The 26,133-nt window shown below is 42.5% G+C and overlaps 1 protein-coding gene across 1 annotated transcript in view; it reads left to right on the top strand.

Moving 5' to 3' along the window:
* adal (adenosine deaminase-like) overlaps positions 1 to 23,254 on the top strand; it is a 32,541-nt gene extending 9,287 nt beyond the window's left edge. The window contains exons 2-10 of the mRNA XM_060928173.1: positions 4,499 to 4,629; positions 12,331 to 12,391; positions 12,479 to 12,566; positions 12,643 to 12,724; positions 14,214 to 14,340; positions 21,022 to 21,102; positions 21,198 to 21,336; positions 22,294 to 22,394; positions 22,481 to 23,254. Of these exons, the coding sequence (XP_060784156.1) occupies positions 4,499 to 4,629; positions 12,331 to 12,391; positions 12,479 to 12,566; positions 12,643 to 12,724; positions 14,214 to 14,340; positions 21,022 to 21,102; positions 21,198 to 21,336; positions 22,294 to 22,394; positions 22,481 to 22,672 (1,002 nt within the window). The 3' untranslated portion in view covers positions 22,673 to 23,254. The remainder of the gene's footprint in view (positions 1 to 4,498; positions 4,630 to 12,330; positions 12,392 to 12,478; positions 12,567 to 12,642; positions 12,725 to 14,213; positions 14,341 to 21,021; positions 21,103 to 21,197; positions 21,337 to 22,293; positions 22,395 to 22,480) is intronic.
* Positions 23,255 to 26,133: the final 2,879 nt, after the last annotated feature.

Raw genomic sequence — 26,133 nt, 5'->3', positions numbered from 1 at the left:
GCGATTTTGCATTGAAATATGGAATTGTCACCTGAGCGCAATGTTACTTCACCTTTGGATGAAGAATGTAATGTTGCTACACCCTTCCCCGTGTCCGCGTGGGTTTCCTCCGGGTGCTCCGGTTTCCCCCACAGTCCAAAGACATGCAGGTTAGGTTAACTGGTGACTCTAAATTGACCGTAGGTGTGAATGTGAGTGTGAATGGTTGTCTGTGTCTATGTGTCAGCCCTGTGATGACCTGGCGACTTGTCCAGGGTGTACCCCGCCTTTCGCCCGTAGTCAGCTGGGATAGGCTCCAACTTGCCTGCGACCCTGTAGAAGGATAAAGTGGCTAGAGATAATGAAATGAGATGAGCCGTGATAACGGTGTGAAGAAATTTGCAGAAAACCACCAGGCCGTTTTCTCATAAACAAACCAGCGCTGACGTAGGATTCAGAAGGAGGCGTCCCGCACGCGACATCATGAAAATCAATGTTTGCCGGGAAATCCAAATGCCAATTTTTTTCAGAGGCGGACCAATTCGCCTCAAATGGCTTGATTTCAACTGAATTTTTCTGGTATTGCATAAGGTAAAAAAAAATTGCACAAAATGCGACAGATATTTGGCCAAAGTTTAATATAAAATAGGAGAATTACATTGATCTTGCTCCTGAATTTACCCGTGATATGCACTTTAAAATAAAATTATCCAAAATAATTATATTTAACAAATACAAATTGGCTGAAAATACCACGACTTGTTGCATAAAAGCTGATATACTGTGTTCAGAGCATCAGTTTACACCAGTTCTCTTGTGCATTTCATTTACTTTCATAATTATGAAACTTTGTGTATCATCCTTCTGTATTAGTTTCTTAATTCTGGATGACATTGATTGGTTAATTTTCTATAACAGCAGCTCTGACAGTAGTGCCGGCTGTAATTATAGTAATGCGCTCGTTCTAACGCATTATGGTGTCTATAGTAACAGTTCATTCACAGGATTGCAGGCTTGTAGTACTCGAGTCCGACTTGTACCCTAATTTTAAGGACTTGTGACTTAACTTGGACTTGAGCACTGATGACTCGGACTTGAGAAGAAACCTTTATTTGTCACATGCACACTTCAAGCACAGTGAGATTCATCCTCTGCATTTAACCCATCTGAAGCAGTGAACACGCACACACTCAGAGCAGTGGGCAGCCACACTAGAGCGCCCGGGGAGCAGTCAGGGGTTAGGTGCCTTGCTCAAGGGCACTTCAGCCCAAGGCCACCCCATGTTAACCTAACTGCATGTCTTTGGACTGTGGGGGAAACCGGAGCACCCAGAGGAAACCCACACGGACACAGGGAGAACATGCAAACTCCACACGGAAAGGCCCCTGCCGGCCGCTGGGTTCGAACCCAGAACCTTCTTGCTGTGAGGCGACCGTGCTAACCACTACACCACCGTGCTGCCCTTGGACTTGGACTCGTGCATTAACTGCATTCGGACTCATAAATTCAAGATGAGAACTCTTTTATTTTTTTTTTCTTGATTTTTTGTAACATGCCATAATAATATGGTATAAGATATTTATATCGACATTAACTTTTGTACTGATTTTGTGCAAGAGTGTCACACCTGTGCGCCTTGGCGCGTGCATCAGATAGACTCTCAGGTGTACTCCGGACAGCACGTGTGCCAAGCGGACTCTCGCGCGCACCGTAAATGACTTGCACCTGCACAGGATTAAGGCACAGTCAGCACGCCTATATAAAAACTGTGAAAACACACTTACTTTGCGAAGTATTGAGTTGCATTGCTGACACATTACCAAGCCTTATTTCCTTGTTTGGTTTCCTGATCCCTGATTTCCTGTTTCTCGTCTTTGATTCTGCCGAGTCTACGATAGCCTGTTTGTGCCTCGCTTGACGTATTGCCTGTTTCACAATTTTGCCTGCCGTTCTGGATTGTTTCTGTCTTCACTTGTATTAATAAACACACCTTCTGCACTTACATCCGTCTCCCAACCATCTCTGACAGAATACTTCACACTCCCTGACAAAGAGAACGCACATTCGCCTGTTCATACGCCATGTTCAGGAACAAACTAATGTTAATGGCGCTGAAACAGCCACCGTCAAATGGTGCAGTTGGAGTCTTGTTCTCGGACTCAACTCGGATCAGTAGTGGACTTGACTTGGACTTGAACACTGGGGACTCGAGACTGGACTCGGACTCGAGGTTTAGTGACTCGACTACAACACTGTAGGACCGTGTATGAAGGATGCTCCACTTACTCTAAAAATAGTAATAAATTAATTAATAACGTTCTTTAACAAAGAAAAAAGTATAAATGTTGATATGGTGATGTTTTCTGTGAGGAGATGTTTAACATTTTGGAAGGAGTCTCCAGTGTCAGTTGTAACCGTCAGTAGGTCTTCCACAATGGGAAAGTCTTCACGACAGAGGACTTGTTTTTGTTTTTTTTTCTTCAAGAGTGAGAAAAAAAGAGAGACAGGTGAGGGAACAACTGTTTATAGCTGCTATAGTGTAAATAATAATGGGAGCCAAGTTGTTTTAGGAATGTTCTACAACATTAAACCGAACTATAAATGATTTGTGAGTCATTAATAAAACATTTTGTTTTAAATAATCTCTTTTTTAAATAAGAATAATAAAACATTTGAGCACATGCTGTTATTGGAAAATAATCAGTTTGAGGATGGAACAGTGACTCGGCTTTGTGTCTGGCCACATCACACAGCCCTGTCTGTTATTTTCCTACAGTGGTGCTTGAAAGTTTGTGAACCCTTTAGAATTTTCTATATTTCTGCATAAATATGACCTAAAACATCATCCGATTTTCACACAAGTCCTAAAAGTAGATAAAGAGAACCCAGTTAAACAAATGAGACAAAAATATTATACTTGGTCATTTATTTATTGAGGAAAATGATCCAATATTACATACTCGTATCTGTGAGTGGCAAAAGTATGTGAACCTTTGCTTTCAGTATCTGGTGTGACCCCCTTGTGCAGCAATAACTGCAACTTAACGTTTGCGGTAACTGTTGATCAGTCCTGCACACCGGCTTGGAGGAATTTTAGCCCGTTCCTCCGTACAGAACAGCTTCAACTCTGGGATGTTGGTGGATTTCCTCACATGAACTGCTCGCTTCAGGTCCTTCCACAACATTTCCATTGGATTAAGGTCAGGACTTTGACTTGGCCATTCCAAAACATTAACTTTATTCTTCTTTAACCATTCTTTGGTAGAACGACTTGTGTGCTTAGGGTCGTTGTCTTGCTGCATGACCCACCTTCTCTTGAGATTCAGTTTATGGACAGATGTCCTGACATTTTCCTTTAGAATTGTCTGGTATAATTCAGAATTCATTGTTCCATCAATGATGGCAAGCCGTCCTGGCCCAGATGCAGCAAAACAGGCCCAAACCATGATACTACCGCCACCATGTTTCACAAATGGGATAAGGTTCTTATGCTGGAATGCAGTGTTTTCCTTTCTCCAAACATAACGTTCTCATTTAAACCAAAAAGTTCTATTTTGGTCTCCATCCGTCCACAAAACATATTTTTCCAATAGCCTTCTGGCTTGTCCACATGATCTTTAGCAAACTGTAGATGAGCAGCAATGTTCTTTTTGGAGAGCACTAGCTTTCTCCTTGCAAGCCTGCCATGCACACCATTGTTGTTCAGTGTTCTCCTGATGGTGGACTCATGAACATTAACATTAGCCAATGTGAGAGAGGCCTTCAGTTGCTTAGAAGTTACCCTGGGGTCCTTTGTGACCTCGCCGACTATTACATGCCTTGCTCTTGGAGTGATCTTTGTTGGTCGACCACTCCTGGGGAGGGTAACAATGGTCTTGAATTTCCTCCATTTGTACACAATCTGTCTGACTATGGATTGGTGGAGTCCAAACTCTTTAGAGATGGTTTTGTAACCTTTTCCAGCCTGATGAGCATCAACAACGCTTTTTCTGAGGTCCTCAGAAATCTCCTTTGTTCGTGCCATGATACACTTCCACAAACACGTGTTGTGAAGATCAGACTTTGATAGATCCCTGTTCTTTAAATAAAACAGGGTGCCCACTCACACCTGATTGTCATCCCATTGATTGAAAACACCTGACTCTAATTTCACCTTCAAATTAACTGCTAATCCTAGAGGTTCACATACTTTTGCCACTCACAGATATGTAATATTGGATCATTTTCCTCAATAAATAAATGACCAAGTATAATATTTTTGTCTCATTTGTTTAACTGGGTTCTCTTTATCTACTTTTAGGACTTGTGTGAAAATCTGATGAGGTTTTAGGTCATATTTATGCAGAAATATAGAAAATTCTAAAGGGTTCACAAACTTTAAAGCACCACTGTATGTCAGCACACCCTGACTTGTATCATTCTTTCCTCCATCGTTTATCCTCCTTATCTTTCTTACAGCAGAAACTTCATCAGCGTCCCAGATTGATGTGTTCAAAACTGCTTTTATTGTTGCTTACAGGAGCTCCATGCACATCTTAATGGCTCTCTCAGCTTGGCAACGATGGAGAAACTCATCACCCGGAAACCGCATCTAAACATCGAGTCCAGCAGGACGGCCATCTACGGCGGACAGAAGCGCACACTGTCTGAGTTGAGTGTGTATTCGACACTTTACTGAACAGTGTCATTCAATAGTACAAGTCTACTCGTAGTGCACTAATGGTATAGATTAGTAAGATGGTATTGTGTGTGTTTTTGCACTCATGAAGATCCAGTCCAGTCTGCTGGTGCAACTATAAAAAGAGAAAGTTTTTAAGATTTGTTTTCTTCAAAGCAAAATTACTTAGAGAAGCAGTTGAGAGCAATAGTTTGCATCTCCCATGTTTTCCAGATGACAAGATGAAAATACAGATATTTTACAATATATCCCTCATCAAAAAATCCCCATGCAGGGATTGGCTCACATGACATAAAATAGTGCCACCATTGATTAAAGAGAGACTGCCTTTCGATTTCATAAAATAGCTGAAATTTAGTTCCCTCTGAAATTTGGTCATTGTGATATATGTTTATTTCTGTAATATCTCACAAAATATTCATATCAGGCCATTCTGTGGCTGGGAAGTTTTTTAATTTGAGGGGATTAAGGGGTCATCCATAATTTTCATCATTATCATGAGCGTACAAACCGTACGCGGGGGGGAGGGGGTTAATGACCAGGCGTACACTTTTTTTAAAAATGAAAAAATGATGATCCGTCAATGTGTGAATTGGCGGCCGCCATGTTAAAAATTTCGCGCCACATCGGTGTTGCCAGCTAGCTCTACACGCTTTCTTTCGTCAATACAACAACAATGGCTGACCCAGATTTTGACCGCATTTACAAATTTGTGAATAGCAGAAATACCGCTATTCACAAGACTCCTTCAAACGAGTACGAGCAGTTTTTAAACGTTTATTGTTTCCTGCATTCATCTGAGAGGAGGCAGTTAGGGCAGGACAGGCTGCTTGGAAAGAATCAAAAACGAATGTTTTGCCACTTTTCCACTACAAACGCGGCTGAGTCGGGCTGAGCCGTGCCGTGCTGAGTCGGGCTGAGCGGGGCTGTTGGAGTTGCATTTCGATGACCACCGCGCTGAACCATGCTGGCTGGAAGTGGGTGGACACATTGGGTGGAGTTAGCGAAAATGGGTGGACGTCACGTGATGTCGTTAAGCGGCGCAAACAGTGACATCAGTGATCTTTTAAGCGGTAGTCTCACGACCCGGATAGTAAACAATAAACATGGAGGACATGGAGTCGTTAGTGTTGCTGGTCTTGGTGCTGTGGCTTGTTGTCACCGACAACGCCAACAGATACTGGCAAGAGCGTATAGATGAGGCGAGGTGCATAAGGCTCCAGAAATTCTCGTAATTCTTCTTCTTCCGGGTTTACGGTGTTGACAGATCCCAGCGTGCTCGCGGGGCGTGTGTGGGCATGTGAGGACACTCCTCCTCACCAATCAGTGCACAGGGGAGTGTCTGCTCACGCCCCCAGCGTCACTCAGCTCAGTTTGGCTCGCTTCAGCCCCACTCCAAAACCGTGCGAGTTTTGGGTGCTAAGCAGGGCTGAAGCGAGCTGAGTCGTGCTGTTTTGAGATAGTCGAAACGCGAGCCGTGTCGGGCTGAAGCGAGCTGAAAAAGGGTAGTGGAAAAGGGCCATTTCAAAGCAAGCTGAGCTGTGCCGGCAAGCGATTGTCCGGATGGAAAAAAATCAAGTCGACTTTTACAATTCGGGATTATTTCTCTCGTAAAACGGTATGTAGGATATCACATGGGTATTTTGTACTTGCGTCAGCAGTCAGTTGAATTTTATACAGTTAGTCAGCTCCCCTTAAAAAGACAGTCCCTAATTTTCAAAAATGAATCGCCTGCTTTCTATAAAAACTTCTGGACCCGTCTTGTGTCTTCTTTTCTTCTCTTGTGAATCTTTGTATTGTCCTGTCATCCGATTTTAATAAAAAGTAATACAAGACATGGTTTTATTTTGAATTCCTATTCCACGTAGATCCATCATTTTTTTTGTCCGCTAATGTACACTTTTTTTGGGGGGAGGGGGGGTTGCTCAAAAGTCTACTCTTTGTAGACTCATGATAATGATGAAAATTATGGATGACCCTTGACCCCTAAAGCAAATAATGCGCATGAAATCGCTCGCTTCGCGCAGTCAAGCGGACAGAGGAAGTCTGTATGTGTGCGCATGTGCAAGTTTACCTTTGACCGTGCACTGACGGTTCCATCATTCTGTCACTAAACGAACAGCTGATCACACCGAGGTGCTCGCTGAGCGCCGATATTTATTAGTTTGGTCCTGCGTTTCCTTTCCTTTGTATAGAACATAGTGTCTTTTCTTCTCGCTTTCCGTTACTGTAGTCAGTCTTTCGCATTTCATTCGCACACTCACGCCCTCCATTTATCTCTCCTGTTTCAAATTTGTATCCCACAATGCTTTGCGCGAACGGGGAAAGCCCACCACGTGATGCATGACGTAGTACTGGGTCATAGTGAAGCAGGAAAAAAATAGCAGAGAATTTAGGGCCACATGGCTTTAAATTCATTAATTGTTCTATTTTTTAAAAATGAATAAAATTGGAAGCCTGTGATTCGAATTCAGTAGCTTTCGGTCCACTAAACAAGAATACTTGCGTGTCGGGAAAATTATTTTTATGACCTACACTTGAAAAATCTGAAAGGCAGTCTAGCTTTAAGCAATGCATCCCATGACGTAAAAAATAAAAAAAATGGATATGGTGTGAGTCAGTCATGGTATATCCTGAATATGCCATGAACTGACGTCACAATTTCAAGCTATATAGCTGACTCGAGTCACAGCTGTGGCTCCGCAAACGTGTGTGTGTGTGTGTGTGTGTGTGTGTGAAGATCTACATATCATGATCATGCCTAGCGAGGCAGGCGATAGCATCATGGATGATTGGTCAAATAAATAAGTAAAGTTAAAAAAAAAAAAAGCATGGTATGTTGCACATGCACAGGTTGAAGGTCGTTCCGATGTAAACAACAAACATGGCTGCCTCCAGTGAGTTTATGCCGAGATTCAATCTTAACACTTTTAGTTTGGAAATTTTTGTGGCTACTGCCTCATAGAGGCAAAGCGAGGCAGTAGCCACCATGTCACTGTGTTGTAAGAATGAGTGTAACAGTAGCGCACTGCGCATACGCATAAGCATTATAATCACCAGAACGGCGAATCGTGATCTCGCGATACGATTTGCGTTATCAAAAGTACATAAGAACGAGTGGCGAAGCCGCGATATCGTGTTGGAAGAATGGGTGTAACAATAGCGAAACTTCGTAACCAATCAGCACTTATCCTGATCAAGTTCGATTACCCGTTCTACTTCTTGATAAACTTCGGAAACCAATCAGAACCAGAAACAAAATAAGAGAAACCTCGTTATAACTTCATAGTATCGGAAGATAATCGTCAGGTAAAAAGATAAACGAGATTCACCTCGTGGTTCGCTGAGGCTACTGATTCGATATCAACTAAGTGGTGTTTATTTTAAGAAAATGTACCTTTTGATTATTACAGCTTTTGTTTGGTCCTTCTGAAAGGTCAAATTAAAGGTTTTGTAAGTTTTAGGCAGATTTATTGAGAAGCCGATATCAAACGTCTTCTATTCGCTATAATTTTTTTTATTTTATTTATTATTTTAGAGTCTTTACACTACACTTAGGGGCGGCATGGTGGTGTAGTGGTTAGCGCTGTCGCCTCACAGCAAGAAGGTCCTGGGTTCGAGCCCCGGGGCCGGCGAGGGCCTTTCTGTGTGGAGTTTGCATGTTCTCCCCGTGTCCGCGTGGGTTTCCTCCGGGTGCTCTGGTTTCCCCCACAGTCCAAAGACATGCAGGTTAGGTTAACTGGTGACTCTAAATTGACCGTAGGTGTGAGTGTGAATGGTTGTCTGTGTCAGCCCTGTGATGACCTGGCGACTTGTCCAGGGTGTACCCCGCCTTTCGCCCGTAGTCAGCTGGGATAGGCTCCAGCTTGCCTGCGACCCTGTAGAACAGGATAAAGTGGCTAGAGATAATGAGATGAGATGAGACACTACACTTATTAAACAAAATGTGCTCATTAGTACTAAATAATGCTTCTAAGACAATTCATGAACAAGTGCTTTCTTACTATTTCGAAAATAGATCTGGTTCACAGTGCTGTATTTTGAACGAAACACAGGAAACAAAATACTCCGAGCCCTGATGCTGCTCACAGCTTAGTGATGCTTGCAAGAGATGTGGTGAGTATCATTGATGACATGTATACATGCTATATTTACTGTATGGACATGGGATCAGAAAACTATTTTATTTATAATCAGTAGCCAAATGTACCCATAGGGTACCTATTTTTTTGATGAGGGATATAAATCTAAAATATACCATGCACTGAGAGGCTCCGGTAATTATGGATTCTCTTCGGTGATTGGCATAGGTCTATGGTCTTCAGGGCTGCGTCCCTCACAAAGTAGTACGATGCCAGTCACCGAAGCTAATCCATAATTTCAACCGGAGCCTGTCAGTGCACGGTATATTTGGTTAATATATTGTATCTACAAAAAAAAAAAAAAAAAAGATTTCAAGAAATGGGAAATGAAATGTTTTTGTAAATGGCAAGAAAAAAAAAATAGTTAAAAGAACCAAAAGCAAGAAGTCAACCTTTTGTCATGACTCACTCTCTGTAATGTGAAAAGGACAGTCTGTCACACACATCTCAGATATTACACACATGCAGTGAGGAGAAAGTATTCGGACACTTTTATTTGGGGTATTTAACCCTTTCTTTCAGTCCACTGGTGTTCCATTCAGCCAGTAAACTTTTCAGTTTTTATAAACAAATGAATTATTTAATCACCACAGGTCTGTTATTAATCAGGACACTGTTGGGTTTCTGTCACCGTTTTTACGCAGAAATCCCAGAATATTGCTGTGGTGTAGTGGTTAGCACTGTCGCTTCACAGCAAGAAGGTTCTGAGTTCGAGCCCAGTGGCCGGCGAGGGCCTTTCTGTGTGGAGTTTGCATGTTCTCCCTGTGTCTGTGTGGGTTTCCTCCAGGTGTTCTGGTTTCCCTCACAGTCCAAAGACATGCGGTGAGGTTAACATGGGGCGGCCTTGAGCTGAAGTGCCCTTGAGCGAGGCATCAAACCCACAACTGCTCCCCGGGCGCTGTTCGGATGGCTGCCCACTGTTCTGGGGGAATGTCTGTGTGTCTGTGTGTGTGTGTTCACTGCTTCAGATGGATTAAATGCAGAGGAGGAATTTCACAAGTGTACGTGTGATCAATAAAGTTCTTCTTAAAGAAGATCCCTCAATGTTCCAGCTTTGATTGATTGTTTTTCGGTTTAATCTGTTAGGCCATGCAAGCTCCTTCACCACCTTCTTATTATTTATTTTTCCATAAAGCAGTCTCAAGCTATTTTAGCTGTATGATCGTGGTTATTGTTGAAATGTCTGTTTTCTCCCTAAAGTCAGTTTCTTGGCTGTTGATATTAAATTCTCCTCTAATACATCCCGGTACATCACTCCATTCATGTTTCCGTCGATGATGTGTTATGCTCCAGTACCGTCTGCAGAGAAGCAGCACTTGTATCATGATGCTCTCAGCTCTGTACTTCTCTGTGGGTCTGGTGTTCTTGGGATCGTACACTCCATCCATCCATCCATCCATCCATCCATCCATCCCTCCCTCCCGCTTATCCTGTCCTACAGGGTCGCAGGCAAGCTGGAGCCTATCTCAGCTGACTATGGGAGAGAGGCAGGGTACACCCTGGACAAGTCGCCAGGTCATCACAGGGCTGACACATAGACACAGACAACCATTCACATTCACACCTACGGTCAATTTAGAGCCACCAGTTAACCTAACCTGCATGTCTTTGGACTGTGGGGGAAACCAGAGCACCCGGAGGAAACCCATGCGGACACGGGGAGAAGAGAACATGCAAACTCTACACAGAAAGACCCTCGCCGGCCACTGGGCTCGAACCCAGAACCTTCTTGCTGTGGGGTAAAGGCCAATTTATGCTGACAACGCAGTCCTCGCAGATAGCGTCGCAGACAGTGTCTGCGTAGCCCCCCCACCTTCGCAGACGCTCTGCGCGCACCTCCCAAAAATTGTGACCACCGCAGAAGCCTCGCAGACAGCGTCGCAGACAAGAGGGCTCTGATTGGTCCACTCTACATCCGCTGTACACGCACTTCCGCTTCCCTACTTTCCCGGTTTGGTTTGTTTTCACGGCCGCCATTTTTAAAACACGAGCGAAGATGGAGCAGCATGAAGAGCGGTTGATTGAGTAAGTACGGACATCTATACGACTCCAGTTCTAGTCATTATAAAAAAAAAAAGTTCTAGTCATTATAAGGCCGAATCCCATTTCACCCCTTGGACCAACCCCTTAGCCCTTCCCCTCCATTTTGCGCGTTCACGTGAAGGGGTAGGGGTATCCCAATCCCAGTTAACGCGGAGGGGTAGGGGAAGGGGGAGGGCTTCTGTACCCCTCCAAACGGAGATTTTCCTGGAGCAGACTCCGAACGAAGGGGTTTGAGTGATTTCCCACAATGCCATGCGGATTTCAGCGAGATTTCATGCGGATTTCATAAAGATGGCGGTTCCCGCGGCGAAAGATTGTCATAAATGTATTTTCTCCATTATTTACGTGTTTTAAGTTGTTATCCAGAGGAAACACGCCGCTTGATTCGCTTTCGAGCTGAGAATGAGCAGCGATTTCTGAAATCCAAGCTGCTGCTAAAAAGCTTTGGGAGTGAGTATTGTTTTCGGTTGCTTTACTGCGTACGTTTTGTTCTGTTATTCTCGCTTTTATTGTTTACATGAGTGTTCTGACACCTCATTCTGTCGGATGTGGTGCACGAAGCGCCAAAGATATCCCATTCAGTGGTGTTAGTTAACAAATCACACCCTGCCAGCAGAGATTTCTGGTTCTGCCTCTGGCTCTGACTGTAGCGGCTGGTCGCAGCCAATGACGCATTTGGTCGCGTTTTGCTAACGTAAACGCTGACGGAGGTACGCGATGACGTATGCGATCGTTGAAGGGCTATCCCAATACGTAAGGGTTGAATTTCAAGCCCTATCCCTTGTAGCTCAGTTTCAAGGGGAAGGGCCAAGGGGAAGGCGGAGGGGAAGGCGGAGGGGTAGGGGTAGAAATTAGAATTGGGATTGGGCCAAAGTAACCAGAGGATAAACACTCCACTAACCACACCCACCAACTACTCCTAGCGACTTCGCGCCCCCTTGCGTTGTGCCGGTGAATAACATCGCGCATGCCTATTATCCCCGCTCAACGATAAATTACAACTGTCTGCGAAAAGCTATCTGCGAAAGCCTTGTCACACGAGCATGCAGAGGCCTTAACAGTGCTAACCGCTACACCACCATGCCGCCCCGCGCAAACCTTCTTTTTCCAAATATAAAGTGCTGAATTATTGCCAAAGAATTTTACTCCGATTTATTTATTCTGAAGTTCTGATTTGTTTACATTTCTGTACTATGTTTTTTAGCAGAGAAGTTTAGTGTGAGGTGTATGACTGGAGATGAATACGGTGCAGTTTATTGCTTATTGTTGTCTGTATAACTGTTGTTCCTGCTGCTTTCAGGTCGTCCTGCAACTCTTTTCGCGGTCTACTGGCTCCTCTCTTACCTTTCTTATAGAAGTCTGAGAGTGTGATGCGAAACATGAAACATTCAGGAACGATTACTTGTTACTTCTCTGAACCTGATGTAGTTTGTGTCATATTCATGTCTGTCTGATCACTGATTTCACTTGCATTATTCCCTTCGAAAGATGCTTCCAGCTTTTCAAAGTGATCCATCAACTTGTTGATTCCGAGGAAGACATTTTGATGGTAAATTGAGTTTTGATTTTGACTTTCAGTGTCGAACCCCTGGTGAAATGTTTGGTAGATTTTTTTTTTTTATATTAATTTGAACAGATTGCCAAAGCTGTTATTGAGGAGTTTGCTGCAGATGGGGTGAAGTACATGGAACTGCGCAGCACTCCGCGAGAAGAAACCAGAACAGGTACTTGTTAGCGGACGTCAAAAATGTGGTGACACAATTCTAAAATAGGTGATGAACTCTGAATTTTTTGGTCAAGGTCTGTCGAAAAGAAGATATATTGAGACAGTTCTTGAAGCCATTCGCCAGTGTAAGCAAGAAGGAGTGGACATAGATGTGAGGTTTGTAAGTCCTTCCTAAACGTTTCAGTTGAATTCTCTGCATCATGGCACACATTAAAGGTCACAGATTGTACCCCTTTTCCACAAGTCGACACAGTTCCTTAAAGTCTTAATGAAATGTCTGTGACATGCTTTGGTCAAAATAGCACAAGGATAAAGCACCACAGCTCCGTTCTCACCCTGTCTAAATAGTCCTATTCAAAATGGCTGATTTGAGTGACTGTTCCTTTAAATGATAATGAGACACTGTTCACTCCCCTCCCCCCTCATTCCACTAGCTAATCAGGAAGCACTTTCCTCATGAATGTTCTTTCACAAGGGCAGTTCTCAAGCCATGAGTGATACTCAGATGAGAGGGCGGAGTAATTCAAATTATTCTATCCATATTCACCGGAAATGAGCAATCGTGCACTCCGATTGGTTACTCTACTACTAGGATATCAGCTCATACACCGTGAGTAGAGAAAAACAAAATGGTGGAGCGTGTTGCTGAACAAACCGAGGACGAAATAAAAACTCTACTCGAAAACAAAACCCAAAAAAAGTAACATATGATTTTATTTGAAAGTATTCATGGTAAGAAAATTTTTTTTTCCAAGAATTATTATCGCATTTTTCATAAATTGCTCCTGTCATTTCGCCGGTTTGTTTACATTCTAAGCGGAAATGATTTTGTCAGACGTTTTATATAAAGTTTTTATTTATCGAATTTGCAAAGAATTAAAATAAAAATGCTCTGTTCCTCAAAACCCAGTGAATGTGGGTAGAATAAAACAGTTATTCCACTCAATCTCGTCGTACATAGCTTATAGCCGACTCGGTGCTACGCGCCTCGTCGACTATCAGCTCATGTACGACTCGATTTCATGGAATAACTGTTAATGAGCTCCACTTGTGACATAGAAAGAGGAGACAAATCTGAACAGCTTGTTGAAGCCCATGTTTTCTGAAATAGTCAGCACAAAAGAAACTGACTGGGTGTCTTATTACGGAGTTTGTGAGTTGGTAGACTCCAGATACCCAAATGTACGTGTACAAGCACTGAAAAAGTGACTTTTTTTTTTTTTCATAATATCTCATCTCATTATCTGTAGCCGCTTTATCCTTCTACAGGGTCGCAGACAAGCTGGAGCCTATCCCAGCTGACTACGGGCGAAAGGCGGGGTACACCCTGGACAAGTCGCTAGGTCATCACAGGGCTGACACATAGACACAGACAACCATTCACACTCACATTCACACCTACGCTCAATTTAGAGTCACCAGTTAACCTAACCTGCATGTCTTTGGACTGTGGGGGAAACCGGAGCACCCGGAGGAAACCCACGCGGACACGGGGAGAACATGCAAACTCCGCACAGAAAGGCCCTCGCCGGCCACGGGGCTTGAACCCGGACCTTCTTGCTGTGAGGCGACAGCACTAACCACTACACCACCGTGCCGCCCTTTTTCATAATATGTCCCGTTTAAATTAATTTCTGTTGAACAGGTTTCTTGTGGCCGTGGACCGCAGCAATGGCCCTGAGGTTGCTATGGAGACGGTGAAGCTAGCTGAGGATTTCATGTTGTCCAGTGATGGTGTGGTGGTGGGACTGGACCTCAGCGGTGACCCTACAGTTAGTACAGCTGCTTGAGTGGATTAGCTTGAATTCCCTGTTCTACACATTGGCCCTTAATTATCAAAGTTGCATAGAGACGAGTACAGATTTAATGGCACACAGTGACGTAGGAACAAATCTGCGTCTAATTCAAAATGAGCAGTGATTTGAGCACAAATGAGTCTGCTTCAGCTGCCTGGATGACAGATCCCTCCCGACTGGTTCCTTATTGACGTATCATATCCCTGTGTCACACCCCAATTAACCCTCACATACAGCTCATTTACATAAAACACACCTTAATTTAAGCAGGTGTTACAAAAGTCATCAATCAAAGGAAAGAACTGAGGAAAGAAAAGACGCTTTTGTCGGAGGTTGAGACGTATAAAGAGTTTAATGAACGTTTGCTTTTTAAACATCATTATTAAAGGCCCGGTCCCACTGGCCGATGGACACAAAACGTATGCAAAAAGGACACAGCGGACGAGCAAAATTTCGGGGGTGGCTCTATCCATTTTCATCCGCTCCAGAAATGGACAAAATTGGCGAAAATTTGCGAAAACAGAACGGAAAAGAACGGACGTGGGTAGTATATAGCGGGGATGTTAAACGCATGTTCATAGGAAGCCTAGCGGATGAAAGCGGATGGAAGTGGATGACAGCTCCGAAGGGGTTACCGGTGATAACTGAGAAGCGGACGCATAGCAGAAAGAGCGGATGCATAGCGGATGAAGGGGATGCATCACGTACGCCTAACGGAAACAAAGGGGATGTTGCGCGGATGTATATCGGATGCAGACCGATTGTCCGCTAGGTGTCCTTCTACATACTCTAGACATACTCCAGACATCCTAAATATACGAGATACATCCCAGATATAAACGCTTTGTCCGTTTTGAATACTTTATATACGAGATGCATACGCTTACATCCTTTCTATTTCCGTGCTACTAACGATGAATAGACGTTTCATGTACCTTATCTTTCCTCCCTCTTTCCGTTTTCAGCTGCAGTGGATGTGAGTTGCGAGGATGCCCAGAGGATGCAGAGAGGATACAGCAGACGTTTAACGGATGATAACGGACATAGAACGTTTGTTGCTCGTATATGTCGCGGATTTACATCGTACGCGGCGGAAAGTTCATCCGTTCTAAAAGTTTTGTGCAGCTCAAAACTTTTTGCGCGGATGAAATCACAGTGGACGGATGCTCGATGGATAGAGCGTATGAAGCACGTATGCAATGAGTACACAACGGATGCATAGCAGGGTTTTTTTCTAGAAAAATTTAGTATGATGGCGCTCACCATGGCGAGGGAGCGAAGCAGGGGGGAGAGATGGTGCCGGTTGTCTCCCCCCCCCCCCCCTCCCCGCCGTGCAAAGCCTTTGAAAAATGCTCCAATGGGACATTCTGAGGCTATCTGAGAGGGAAATTGTAACAAATTGTCTGTCAACATTGAAAAAGAAGTAATCTTCTTCTGCCCCGGACAGTCTTTGGCTTTCTTCCGCTTCGTGCCGCGGGATGACATCTTTAAATGCCCAAGTGTCAACAAAAACAACTCGCGAACTACATCTGTCAAAAGCTCCCGCGCCGGTGGGTGAAAGGTCATTCAGTCTCAAGAAATCTCGCTCTACAAGTCAGCTGACCTTGTATGTAACCCATGTCAAATCTCGCGAGAGCAGCCGCGACAAGTAAACAACTAAACAACATGGCGCCTCAGTCTGGAAAACGCCAATTCGGATTGTTTTTGCACCGTCTGGCGGTGTATCTACTATGATTGGAATATTTTTGGAGCAATTATAACATATTTGATGATCAGACACATTGTCACGTAGTGTTGCTGGGATGTTTTCACGGAGTCGGTAAGGGGGCGCACGCCGAGAGCAAGAGGGCGCAGCGCCCCTGTTCCCCCATTTAGACGAAAGCCTGCATAGCGTTTTCCAACGGATGGCAAAGATTTTTTTACGTTTTACATCCTCTTTGCATCCGTAAGTGCAGTGGGACCGGGCCTTAAAGCTGTTTAAAGGGATCCTTAATTGTGTGTGCTCTTTTTAAATCATAATGATAACTGAATTCATCCAAATGGCCCCAATCCAAAGTTTACACACCCTTAAATGTTTGGCCTGATAATATACGCACAAGTTAACACACACAGGTTTAAATGTATAGGTTTAAAGCTAAGTTTCCACACCTGTGATTTGTTCGATTGTAATTAATGTCTGTGTATAAATAGTCAGTGTGTTTCTTAGCTCTTTAGAGACCCCTGCACGTTTCATCCAGGGCTGCACTGACTTTACTGGGGAAAGCAAAAGAACGGTTAAAGGACCTGCAAGAAAAGGGTGTTGGACTTTTATAAATCAGGGAAAGGATTAAAAAAAAAAAAAGATTTCCAAACATTTGAAAATGTCAGTCAATAGTGTTCAAACTCTGATAAGTGGAAAATGAAGGGTTCAAGCCACAGTCAGGAAGACGAACAAAGATTTCAGCCACTTCTGCCAGGAAAATTGGTTGTGATGCGGGGAAAAAAAAAGCAAAACAACAACCCACAAGCAACTTCAGCTGAAATACAGGCTTCTCTGGGGGGAAAAAAGTGCTGTGGCATTTTCACAATGCATCTCCTTGGTACTTGAACAAAAATGGACTTCAGGGTCGAATTGCCAGTCAAAAGCATGACTTTGTTCCAGAACATTTGAGTCTTGTCTAGGTGCTGTTTGGCATAGTTTTTTTTTTGGCAATATTTCACAAATTCTGCCAGGGTATGTAAACTTATGAGCACAACTATATGTAATGATGTATTGTTGATATAATTAAGTTATGCCACGAAATCGAGTCGTACATGAGCTGATAGCCAATGAGGTGCGTAGCGCCAAGTTGGCTATAGACCCTTTTCACTCACGTGACCTTCGTAAACGCGACCGCCATTTTGGACATGAAGAAATAACGGTTTACGGCACAGACCCTTTCGGTTCTCGCTCATCTAGCTGCTACAATGACTGCTTAGACCGCAACAATAATACCCAACACACATTTAAGTATCCGTCGTAAAGACGTGAAACTCGTCGAGTGACGAGTGTGTTCATTGATAAGCTAACACAATCTAAAAGTAGACATACCATCACACTGCCCTGGCGCTGTGTACAGTTTACCTTCTATGGTTTGTGCACTCACTATTTGCCATTACTTTCTCCAACCCAGTGTTCGAACTATGCCGATATTTTCGGGGGGTCCCTTTTTTTCCCTTGGGGGGGGGTGCTTGCGCTTGTCTCAGAGCGCGGATCTCCAAACACATGAGAAGCCTATCTTACGCACATATCACGCGGACTCCACACACGCATCGCGTCTGAAGTCATAACTCATCAGGGGAAATCGTGTCCGCATTGGCATGTTCAAAAAACAACCTCGCGTCAACAATGATGCCACACGCAAGAAAAAAAAACAAAACAGTCAGGCTACTCAACACATCTGATCCACAGCAGCACCAAAGCATCACTGGAAATCATGTCAACAACCAATCTTCCATTTCAACACGCGTCAACAAACAAATGGCACCACAAACATGAACGAATCGGTCAGGCTACCGATTCCAAACCCACAGCAGACGAATTATTAAATGCATCTTACCTTAAAGCAGAATCGACCACAAAGGAAGTGTGTTGGCACTGTTGGCACACTTCCTTTCTACTAGTTTGTGTCCCCAACCTGGCAGCAGCAGTCGTTGTCATATGGGTTTATTTTATCTTTGATGTAAACACAACACTTCGGATATGCAAATGCTTCCCGTTACACACAATTGCTATGTCAATAAACATCATTTTGCCAATATTTTAGAGACCATCCATCTTCTCCGTCGGTCAGCATCTGTCGGGATCCGATAAAATGATAAATCTTGCCTTGTGTGTTGATGGTTACTACATCCAGGTGCACAACAATATAATGGCATGATGGAAGTCTTGCTGAAAGTAAAAACTTTCTTTGATGGCTATATTCCTTTCGATGCTTCGCCGTCGTTCCTCGTTGTTGGCTGTGGTAGACTACTGGTAGTTCATGTCCAAAATGGCGGCCGCGTTTGTCGTGACGTCACGTGAAAAGGGTCTATAAGCCATGTATGATGAGATTGAGTGAAATATCTGTTTTATTATTTCCACATTCACTGGATTTTGAGAAACGGAGCATTTTTATTTTTTGCAAATTCGATAAATAAAAACTTTTTATACAAAACATTAGACAAAATCATTTCCGCTTAGAACAGGGCTGGGCAATTAATTTTCCCGAGAGGCCACATGAGAAACTTGGACTGTCGTGGAGGGCCGAACCAAAAGGCTGAACTTAACACTGCTCAACTTAACTTTGTTAAAACAACAAATTGTCTGGTTTTGATTACGCTATGAAAATGTAGAGCAGGCCAAATTGAAAATGTACATGTTTTTTTTTTTTTGCAGTATTTCAAAGAACAGCATTTAATCAACTTTATACAAGTTCGATGTGTTATTTCTATTTGGTTGTTGTCCAGTTACCACATTTTTGAGGGCTAGCAGCTAACTCACATCTCATGTAAACAGTAACAAGAACGATGGATACGCACACACATGAATGTATGAACGTACATAAATAATAAAAAAAAAAAAGCAGTGGATTTCAAAATAAAATAAAATAACTTCAAAATAAAAGCATCGCAGCATTGTATGGTGTGCATGATGTAGACTTCTCATCTCATTATCTGTAGCTGCTTTATCCTGTTCTACAGGGTCGCAGGCAAGCTGGAGCCTATCCCAGCTGACTATGGGCGAAAGGCGGGGTACACCCTGGACAAGTCGCCAGGTCATCACAGGGCTGACACATAGACACAGACAACCATTCACACTCACATTCACACCTACGCTCAATTTAGAGTCACCAGTTAACCTAACCTGCATGTCTTTGGACTGTGGGGGAAACCGGAGCACCCGGAGGAAACCCACGCGGACACGGGGAGAACATGCAAACTCCGCACAGAAAGGCCCTCGCCGGCCACGGGGCTCGAACCCGGACCTTCTTGCTGTGAGGCGACCGTGCTAACCACTACACCACCGTGCCGCCTGATGTAGACTTATTTATGTTTAATTTGTAATTTCACGTTGACCTCAGGCGGGCTGGTCAGGGACAGGTAAAGGGCCAGATGTGGCCCTGGGGCCATACAATGCCCAGGTCTGGCTTAGAATGTAAACAAACTGGTGAAATGACAGGAGCAATTTGTGAAAATGCTATAATAATAATAATAATAATTCTTGAAAAATAAAAAAGATACGTTCTTACCATAAAATACATATTTAATTCCATATTTTGTTGCTTGGGCGGCACGGTGGTGTAGTGGTTAGCGCTGTTGCCTCACAGCAAGAAGGTCCTGGGTTCGAACCCCGGGTCCGGCGAGGGCCTTTCTGTGTGGAGTTTGCATGTTCTCCCCGTGTCCGCGTGGGTTTCCTCCGGGTGCTCCGGTTTCCCCCACAGTCCAAAGACATGCAGGTTAGGTTAACTGGTGACTCTAAATTGACCGTAGGTGTGAATGTGAGTGTGAATGGTTGTCTGTGTCTATGTGTCAGCCCTGTGATGACCTGGCGACTTGTCCAGGGTGTACCCCGCCTTTCGCCCGTAGTCAGCTGGGATAGGCTCCAGCTTGCCTGCGACCCTGTAGAAGGATAAAGCGGCTAGAGATAATGAGATGAGATGAGATTTTGTTGCTTTTTTTTTTGTATTTTTTGGGGTTTTCTTCTTTAGGGTTTTTTGGCAGTTGGCAAACCAACTTAAAGGTGCATTACCGCTACTAACCGGGCTGGAGTGTGGAACAGGAGAATTGGGGGGGAAAACAATTAAAAAACCCCAAACTATATTCTTTTAGCTATTTCTGTTTCTTTTAAATACTCTAACAATTTTTGGAGTTTTGTTTTCAGGTAGAGTTTTTATTTCGTCCTCGGTTGGTTCAGCAACGTGCTCCGCCATTTTGTTTTCCTCTACTCACGGTATATGAGCTGATATCCTAGTAGTAGAGTAACCACTCAGAGCGCGTGATTGCTCATATCCAGTGAATGTGAACAGAATAATTTTTTTTTTTTTGCACCAAAACAATTGTGTGTCTGTTTAACTACAACTTTTGCCACTTGCAGAAATGCAGATTGTACTAAAGTGCAGACTGTACTAAATACAGAATGCTTGCTGGCTTTGTTTAGCAGTGAAACCTTTTCTTCTTCAGCATTCCTTTGTTTAATGCAGTAGATGATGTTTTTTTTTTTCTTGGCTTTGCCTGCTTTGTGTGAATATTCACATTCACAGAAGTGTAAATTCAGTTGTCTGACACATAGTTTGCTGATGCAATGCAAAAAACAATGTTTTAGCAAGTTCTGGGTAAATGTACCGTAAATGTCTTATAATGAGATCATTATAAAGCCGATATAATGTAATTCAGCTGGTTTTTAGATGCTTTTACACATTTCAAGTGCCAGTTTTCATTAACTCCCTCACCTCTTCAGAGTAAAGCTGTCATGTTACATCATCAGCATCAGTCAGTTCTCATTGTTGCACTAATGGCCTTGAATTGCATTAGTACCATTATGTAAAATGATCTTAATTAATCTTAAATTTAATTCCCTGATTCAATTTTTATGCCCATTTGCTTTATTGTTTTTATTGTATCAGGCTTTTAAAAGTGTTTTGTGTTGGCCTTTAAAAGGTCGGGCATGGAAAAGACTTCCTTCCTGCTCTTCAGAGGGCCAGGAACTGTGGGCTCAAGCTGGCTTTGCATATGTCCGAGGTTTATTCATAGCAACACTTTTCAATCTTTTATCAACCTTTTTTTGTTGTTGTTGTTGAACCCCAGCCTTATACTATTTGACCGTGTTGTTTTAGGTTCGTTCCCAGAAGGAGGAGTCGGAGTTGCTGTTGGATTTACCTCCAGACAGAATTGGCCATGGAACGTTTTTACACCCTGAAGTTGGGGGTTCGGACAGCCTTGTGGATAAAGTCTGTAAACTAAACATCCCTTTGGGTGAGGAATCTCGAATTAGGATCTCAGCCTTAGTAATTTTCATCAGCCTTTACTTTTCATCAGGGCTTTGAACCAGAATTTTTTTCCTATTGGTTCATTCCGAACAGAAACGGAATTTTAACGTTTCCGGTTTTGGGTTTCACCATTAAATAGACGTTCCCGAACCGGTTAGAACAAAAAAATTTCGTTCCCGGAACGGTTAATTACGTTCCCTGTCAGCTGTTTAACAAATGGCTATAAAATTATGTCTCTGTCTCATCCAGCTTAAGCCAAATGTAGGCTAATTCTATTACAACCTTCATTAAATAAGACAAGAAATAATTCAAAACGATTATTATTTCAAATGTTGGCGATTTGGATTCTCAGTATGTCTTCCCATCGACACAAACAGAAAAAGTGCCAAAAATGAAAGAGAATTCGTTTAGTGTGTTACCAAAGGCTAGTCAGGCCCTATGCATTGATAGGCTAACAGAGGTTAACGTCATTTAATGTTCGCGAGCCTCTCATTAACGTGGACAAACATGTTATCTTGTTTGAAATTGACGTTTTTGAATAACGATAGACTGCAATATTTACCTCTTATTTAAGATGTGGAGACGTGATAGTAGTCCACCCTCCCGCTCTCTCCATTCAGTCAGCGAACGTCACACAGGAAGTGAACCCCAGCGGGTCAAAGAAACTTGCGCAGGAGAAGAATGACTTTTTTATTTGTAGGCTACGGAAACTTTGAGGAACGAAATAAAAACCGGTATTAACCGGTTACCATTATTTTTAATAAGCGTTTCTGTCCCGGAACATAAAAAATAATAAAGTTTCTGGTTTCATTTCTGTTCCATGTGAAATAGAAAAAGTTCCTGGTTTTCGTTTTCGTTCCTTGAACCGGTTCAAAGCCCTGATTTTCATTTAGTGTTGCTTTAAGTTTAAGATACGATTCACCTTTCATCGTTTTCTTTCCAGAGTTGTGCCTGACCTCTAATGTCAAAGTTCACACAGTACCTTCGTATGACAAGCATCATTTCCAGTACTGGTACGAGCGCCAGCACCCATGCGTGCTTTGTGTGAGTGTCTCTCTTATTTTGGTTTGTACTGACAGGTTTAAAATAACACAACTTCATCATCCTCGTTTTCCTGTTTCCCCACTCAGACGGATGATAAGGGGGTGTTTTGCACCGATCTCTCTCAGGAGTATCACTTGGCTGCGTCTACATTCGGCCTCAGTCAGGAGGCCATGTGGTCTCTTTCCCAGCAGGCAATTCAGTACAGCTTTGCCCCAGAGGCTTTAAAGCAGAGTCTGGAGCAGAGGTGGGCTGAGTTAAAACCTCACATCCTTCCCTGATGAGGATGATCTCCGTATTGGTCTGATCTCTCTTTGCTTGACTGGGTGGGGGTAGATGATGTTCTCGAGATACTAGAAGTACTTGAATTTAGCTGTATTAACTTGTTCAAATGTTTGTAGGAGTACTTTCACTTCTACTATATATATATTCCCTCCCTCAAGTGATTACCGACACAGACCTGACCCTTATACCTGACATCTACAGTTTTAGTTTATGTTTTAAATTCACGATGCTCGGAAAATAGCAGTTCGATCCAGGGCACTGTTTACTGGTTCCTGTGAAAAAAAGGTCCTGGATTTACTAATCCGTCCATGTTTTATGCATCTGTGTCAACTTTTTCTAAGTTTCTAATGTTACTGTTGGGTAATATTCACTTTATATTGTAGCACTGAATAATCTGTGATTTTGATGTTGTGCTGTTTAGCCATTTGTTATCTCTGTCATTAATTATCTCCAATTACACTAAAGTGTTTTTATAATAAATTACCAACTGGCAGCTTATGAGACGACTTAAATAAGGGAGTAGATCAGTGCTTGTGCTGTTTCACTCTGTTTGGAATTAAACAATGATTGTATATTTACTTTAATGAGTCATTGAACTGCTTTTTAGTAAACAATGCTGCTCTTATATACACACACACACATACAGTGATGCTTGAAAGTTTGTGAACCCTTTAGAATTTTCTGCATAAATACGAACTAAAACAACATCAGATTTTCACACAAGTCCTAAAAGTAGATAAAGAGAACACAGTTAAACAAATGAGACAAAAATATTATACTTGGTCTTTTATTTATTGAGGAAAATGATCCAATATTACATATCTGTGAGTGGCAAAAGTATGTGAACCTCTAGGATGAGCAGTTAATTTGAAGGTGAAATTAGAGTCAGGTGTTTTCAATCAATGGGATGACAATCAGGTGTGAGTGGGCACCCTGTTTTATTTAAAGAACAGGGATCTATCAAAGTCTGAGCTTCACAACACGTGTTTGTGGAAGTGTATCATGGCACGAACAAAGGAGATTTCTGAGGACCTCAGAAAAAGCGCTGTTGATGCTCATCAGGCTGGAAAAGGTTACAAAACCATCTCTAAAGAGTTTGGACTCCACCAATCCACAGTCAGACAGATTGTGTACAAATGGAGGAAATTCAAGGACATTGTTACCCTCCCCAGGAGTGGTCGACCAACAAAGATCACTCCAAGAGCAAGGCGTGTAATAGTCGGCGAGGTCACAAAGGACCCCAGGGTAACTTCTAAGCAACTGAAGGCCTCTCTCACATTGGCTAATGTTAATGATCAGGAGAACAACAAATGTGTGCATAGCAGGATTGCAAGGAGAAAGCCACTGCTCTCCAAAAAGAATATTGCTGCTCATCTGCAGGACAAGTGGAAAAGCCAGAAGGCTATTAGAAAAATGTTTTGTGGATGGATGAGACCAAATTAGAACTTTTTGGTTTAAATGAGAAGCGTTATGTTTGGAGAAAGGAAAACACTGCATTCCAGCATAAGAACCTTATCCCATCTGTGAAACGTGGTGGTGGTGGTAGTATCATGGTTTGGGCCTGTTTTGCTGCATCTGGGCCAGGACGGCTTGCCATCATTGATGGAACAATGAATTCTGAATTATACCAGACAATTCTAAAGGAAAATGTCAGGATATCTGTCCATGAACTGAATCTCAAGAGAAGGTGGGTCATGCAGCAAGACAACGACCCTAAGCACACAAGTCGTTCTACCAAGGAATGGTTAAAGAAGAATAAAGTTAATGTTTTGGAATGGCCAAGTCAAAGTCCTGACCTTAATCCAATCGAAATGTTGTGGAAGGACCTGAAGCGAGCAGTTCATGTGATGAAACCCATCAACATCCCAGAGTTGAAGCTGTTCTGTACGGAGGAATGGGCTAAAATTCCTCCAAGCCAGTGTGCAGGACTGATCAACAGTTACCGGAAACGTTTACAGTAGTTGCAGTTATTGCTGCTCAAGGCAGTCACACCAGATACTGAAAGCAAAGGTTCACATACTTTTGCCACTCACAGATATGTAATATTGGATCATTTTCCTCAATAAGTAAATGACCAAGTATAATATTTTTGTCTCATTTGTTTAACTGGGTTCTCTTTACTTTTAGGACTTGTGTGAAAATCTAATGATGTTTTAGGTCATATTTATGCAGAAATATAGAACATTTTAAAGAGTTCACAAACTTTCAAGCACCACTATATGGCCCATTCTATAATTGCGGGTACATTTCAAGCGTTGACTCTAATAGTCATCGTCAACTCTGTTATCACTAAACTGGGCAATCCATCAACAGAATTGACGATAACAGAGTTGACATTTTCCACCATTTTGTGTCTTAACTCCACATGCTAACCTCAAACTAGCGACCATGTGACGTGTATAAAAACTGAATTTTATGGACTTTAATCATAGTTTTTTTTTAAAAATGAGAGATTCACTCCAATATCACAATGACAGATTTGACGAATAATTAATCTACTGTTGGCGTATCCTCAACATTTTGTTCAAATTAATGAGAGAAGAAACGTAACACACCTCACTGCCTTTCTGAAGTTTCCAGCCAGGGGAAGTGACATCTCTCGGTGCAGGTGTCATGCGTATTATTAAAAGTCTCTGTGGATTTTATGCGGTTTTATAACAGAGTTAACAGAGTTGACAAGAACATTGGGACGGATAAAAAATATATTTTAATGACTGAAATATCATGATACAGAAGATAGACTTTCTATGCAATTGATGATATAACAGTTAACAGATTAGCCCCCAAAAAACAGACTGTTAGACTGAATCACTTCATGTTTATTCGAGTTGAATGTATGACTCAGTAGTCGAAGACAGCCAGTAATGTGGGGGGAGGAGTGGGAGTCATTTAGTTCATGTTTTATGGATAATTTGGGTCTAAAATGTACATCAAGCATCGCTATTGGTGAAAGTTTGTCATAGTTTGCATTATTGTTCAAAACTGATTCAGTAAAGATTTGTTTTGTGAAAAATAAAAGGTTTATCTCAGAGACGCGAAATGCACCTCGAATTCTAGAATGTGTGTGTGTCTCTCTCTCTCTCTCTCTCTCTCTCTCAAACACACACAAACACTATATATACAGTCAAGCCGGAAAGTCTGCACACGCCTTTCACCTTCTCCACGTTTTATTACATTATATATACATTCTACAATAGATTGAGTTCATTTTTGTCACAAAATTCCACACAGAATAATCCATAATGACAAAGTGAAAGCAGGTTTTTAGACATTTGTGCTAATTTATTAAAAATCAAAATGTAAAATATCATATTTTACAAGTGTGCACACCCTTTGATATGACACCCAAAAGTGATCTGAGGTGCATTTTGTTTCCACTGATACTGCTTGAGATGTTTCTACAACTTAATTGGAGTCCACCTGTGGTAAATTCAATTGATTGGACATGATTGGGGAT

This window comes from Neoarius graeffei, chromosome 8 (genome assembly GCF_027579695.1).
Source record: "Neoarius graeffei isolate fNeoGra1 chromosome 8, fNeoGra1.pri, whole genome shotgun sequence".
In the NCBI taxonomy this organism is placed as follows: Eukaryota; Metazoa; Chordata; class Actinopteri; order Siluriformes; family Ariidae; genus Neoarius; species Neoarius graeffei.
The sequence above is the reverse complement of the archived record's forward strand: the minus strand, read 5'-3'. Positions and strand labels throughout refer to the sequence as shown.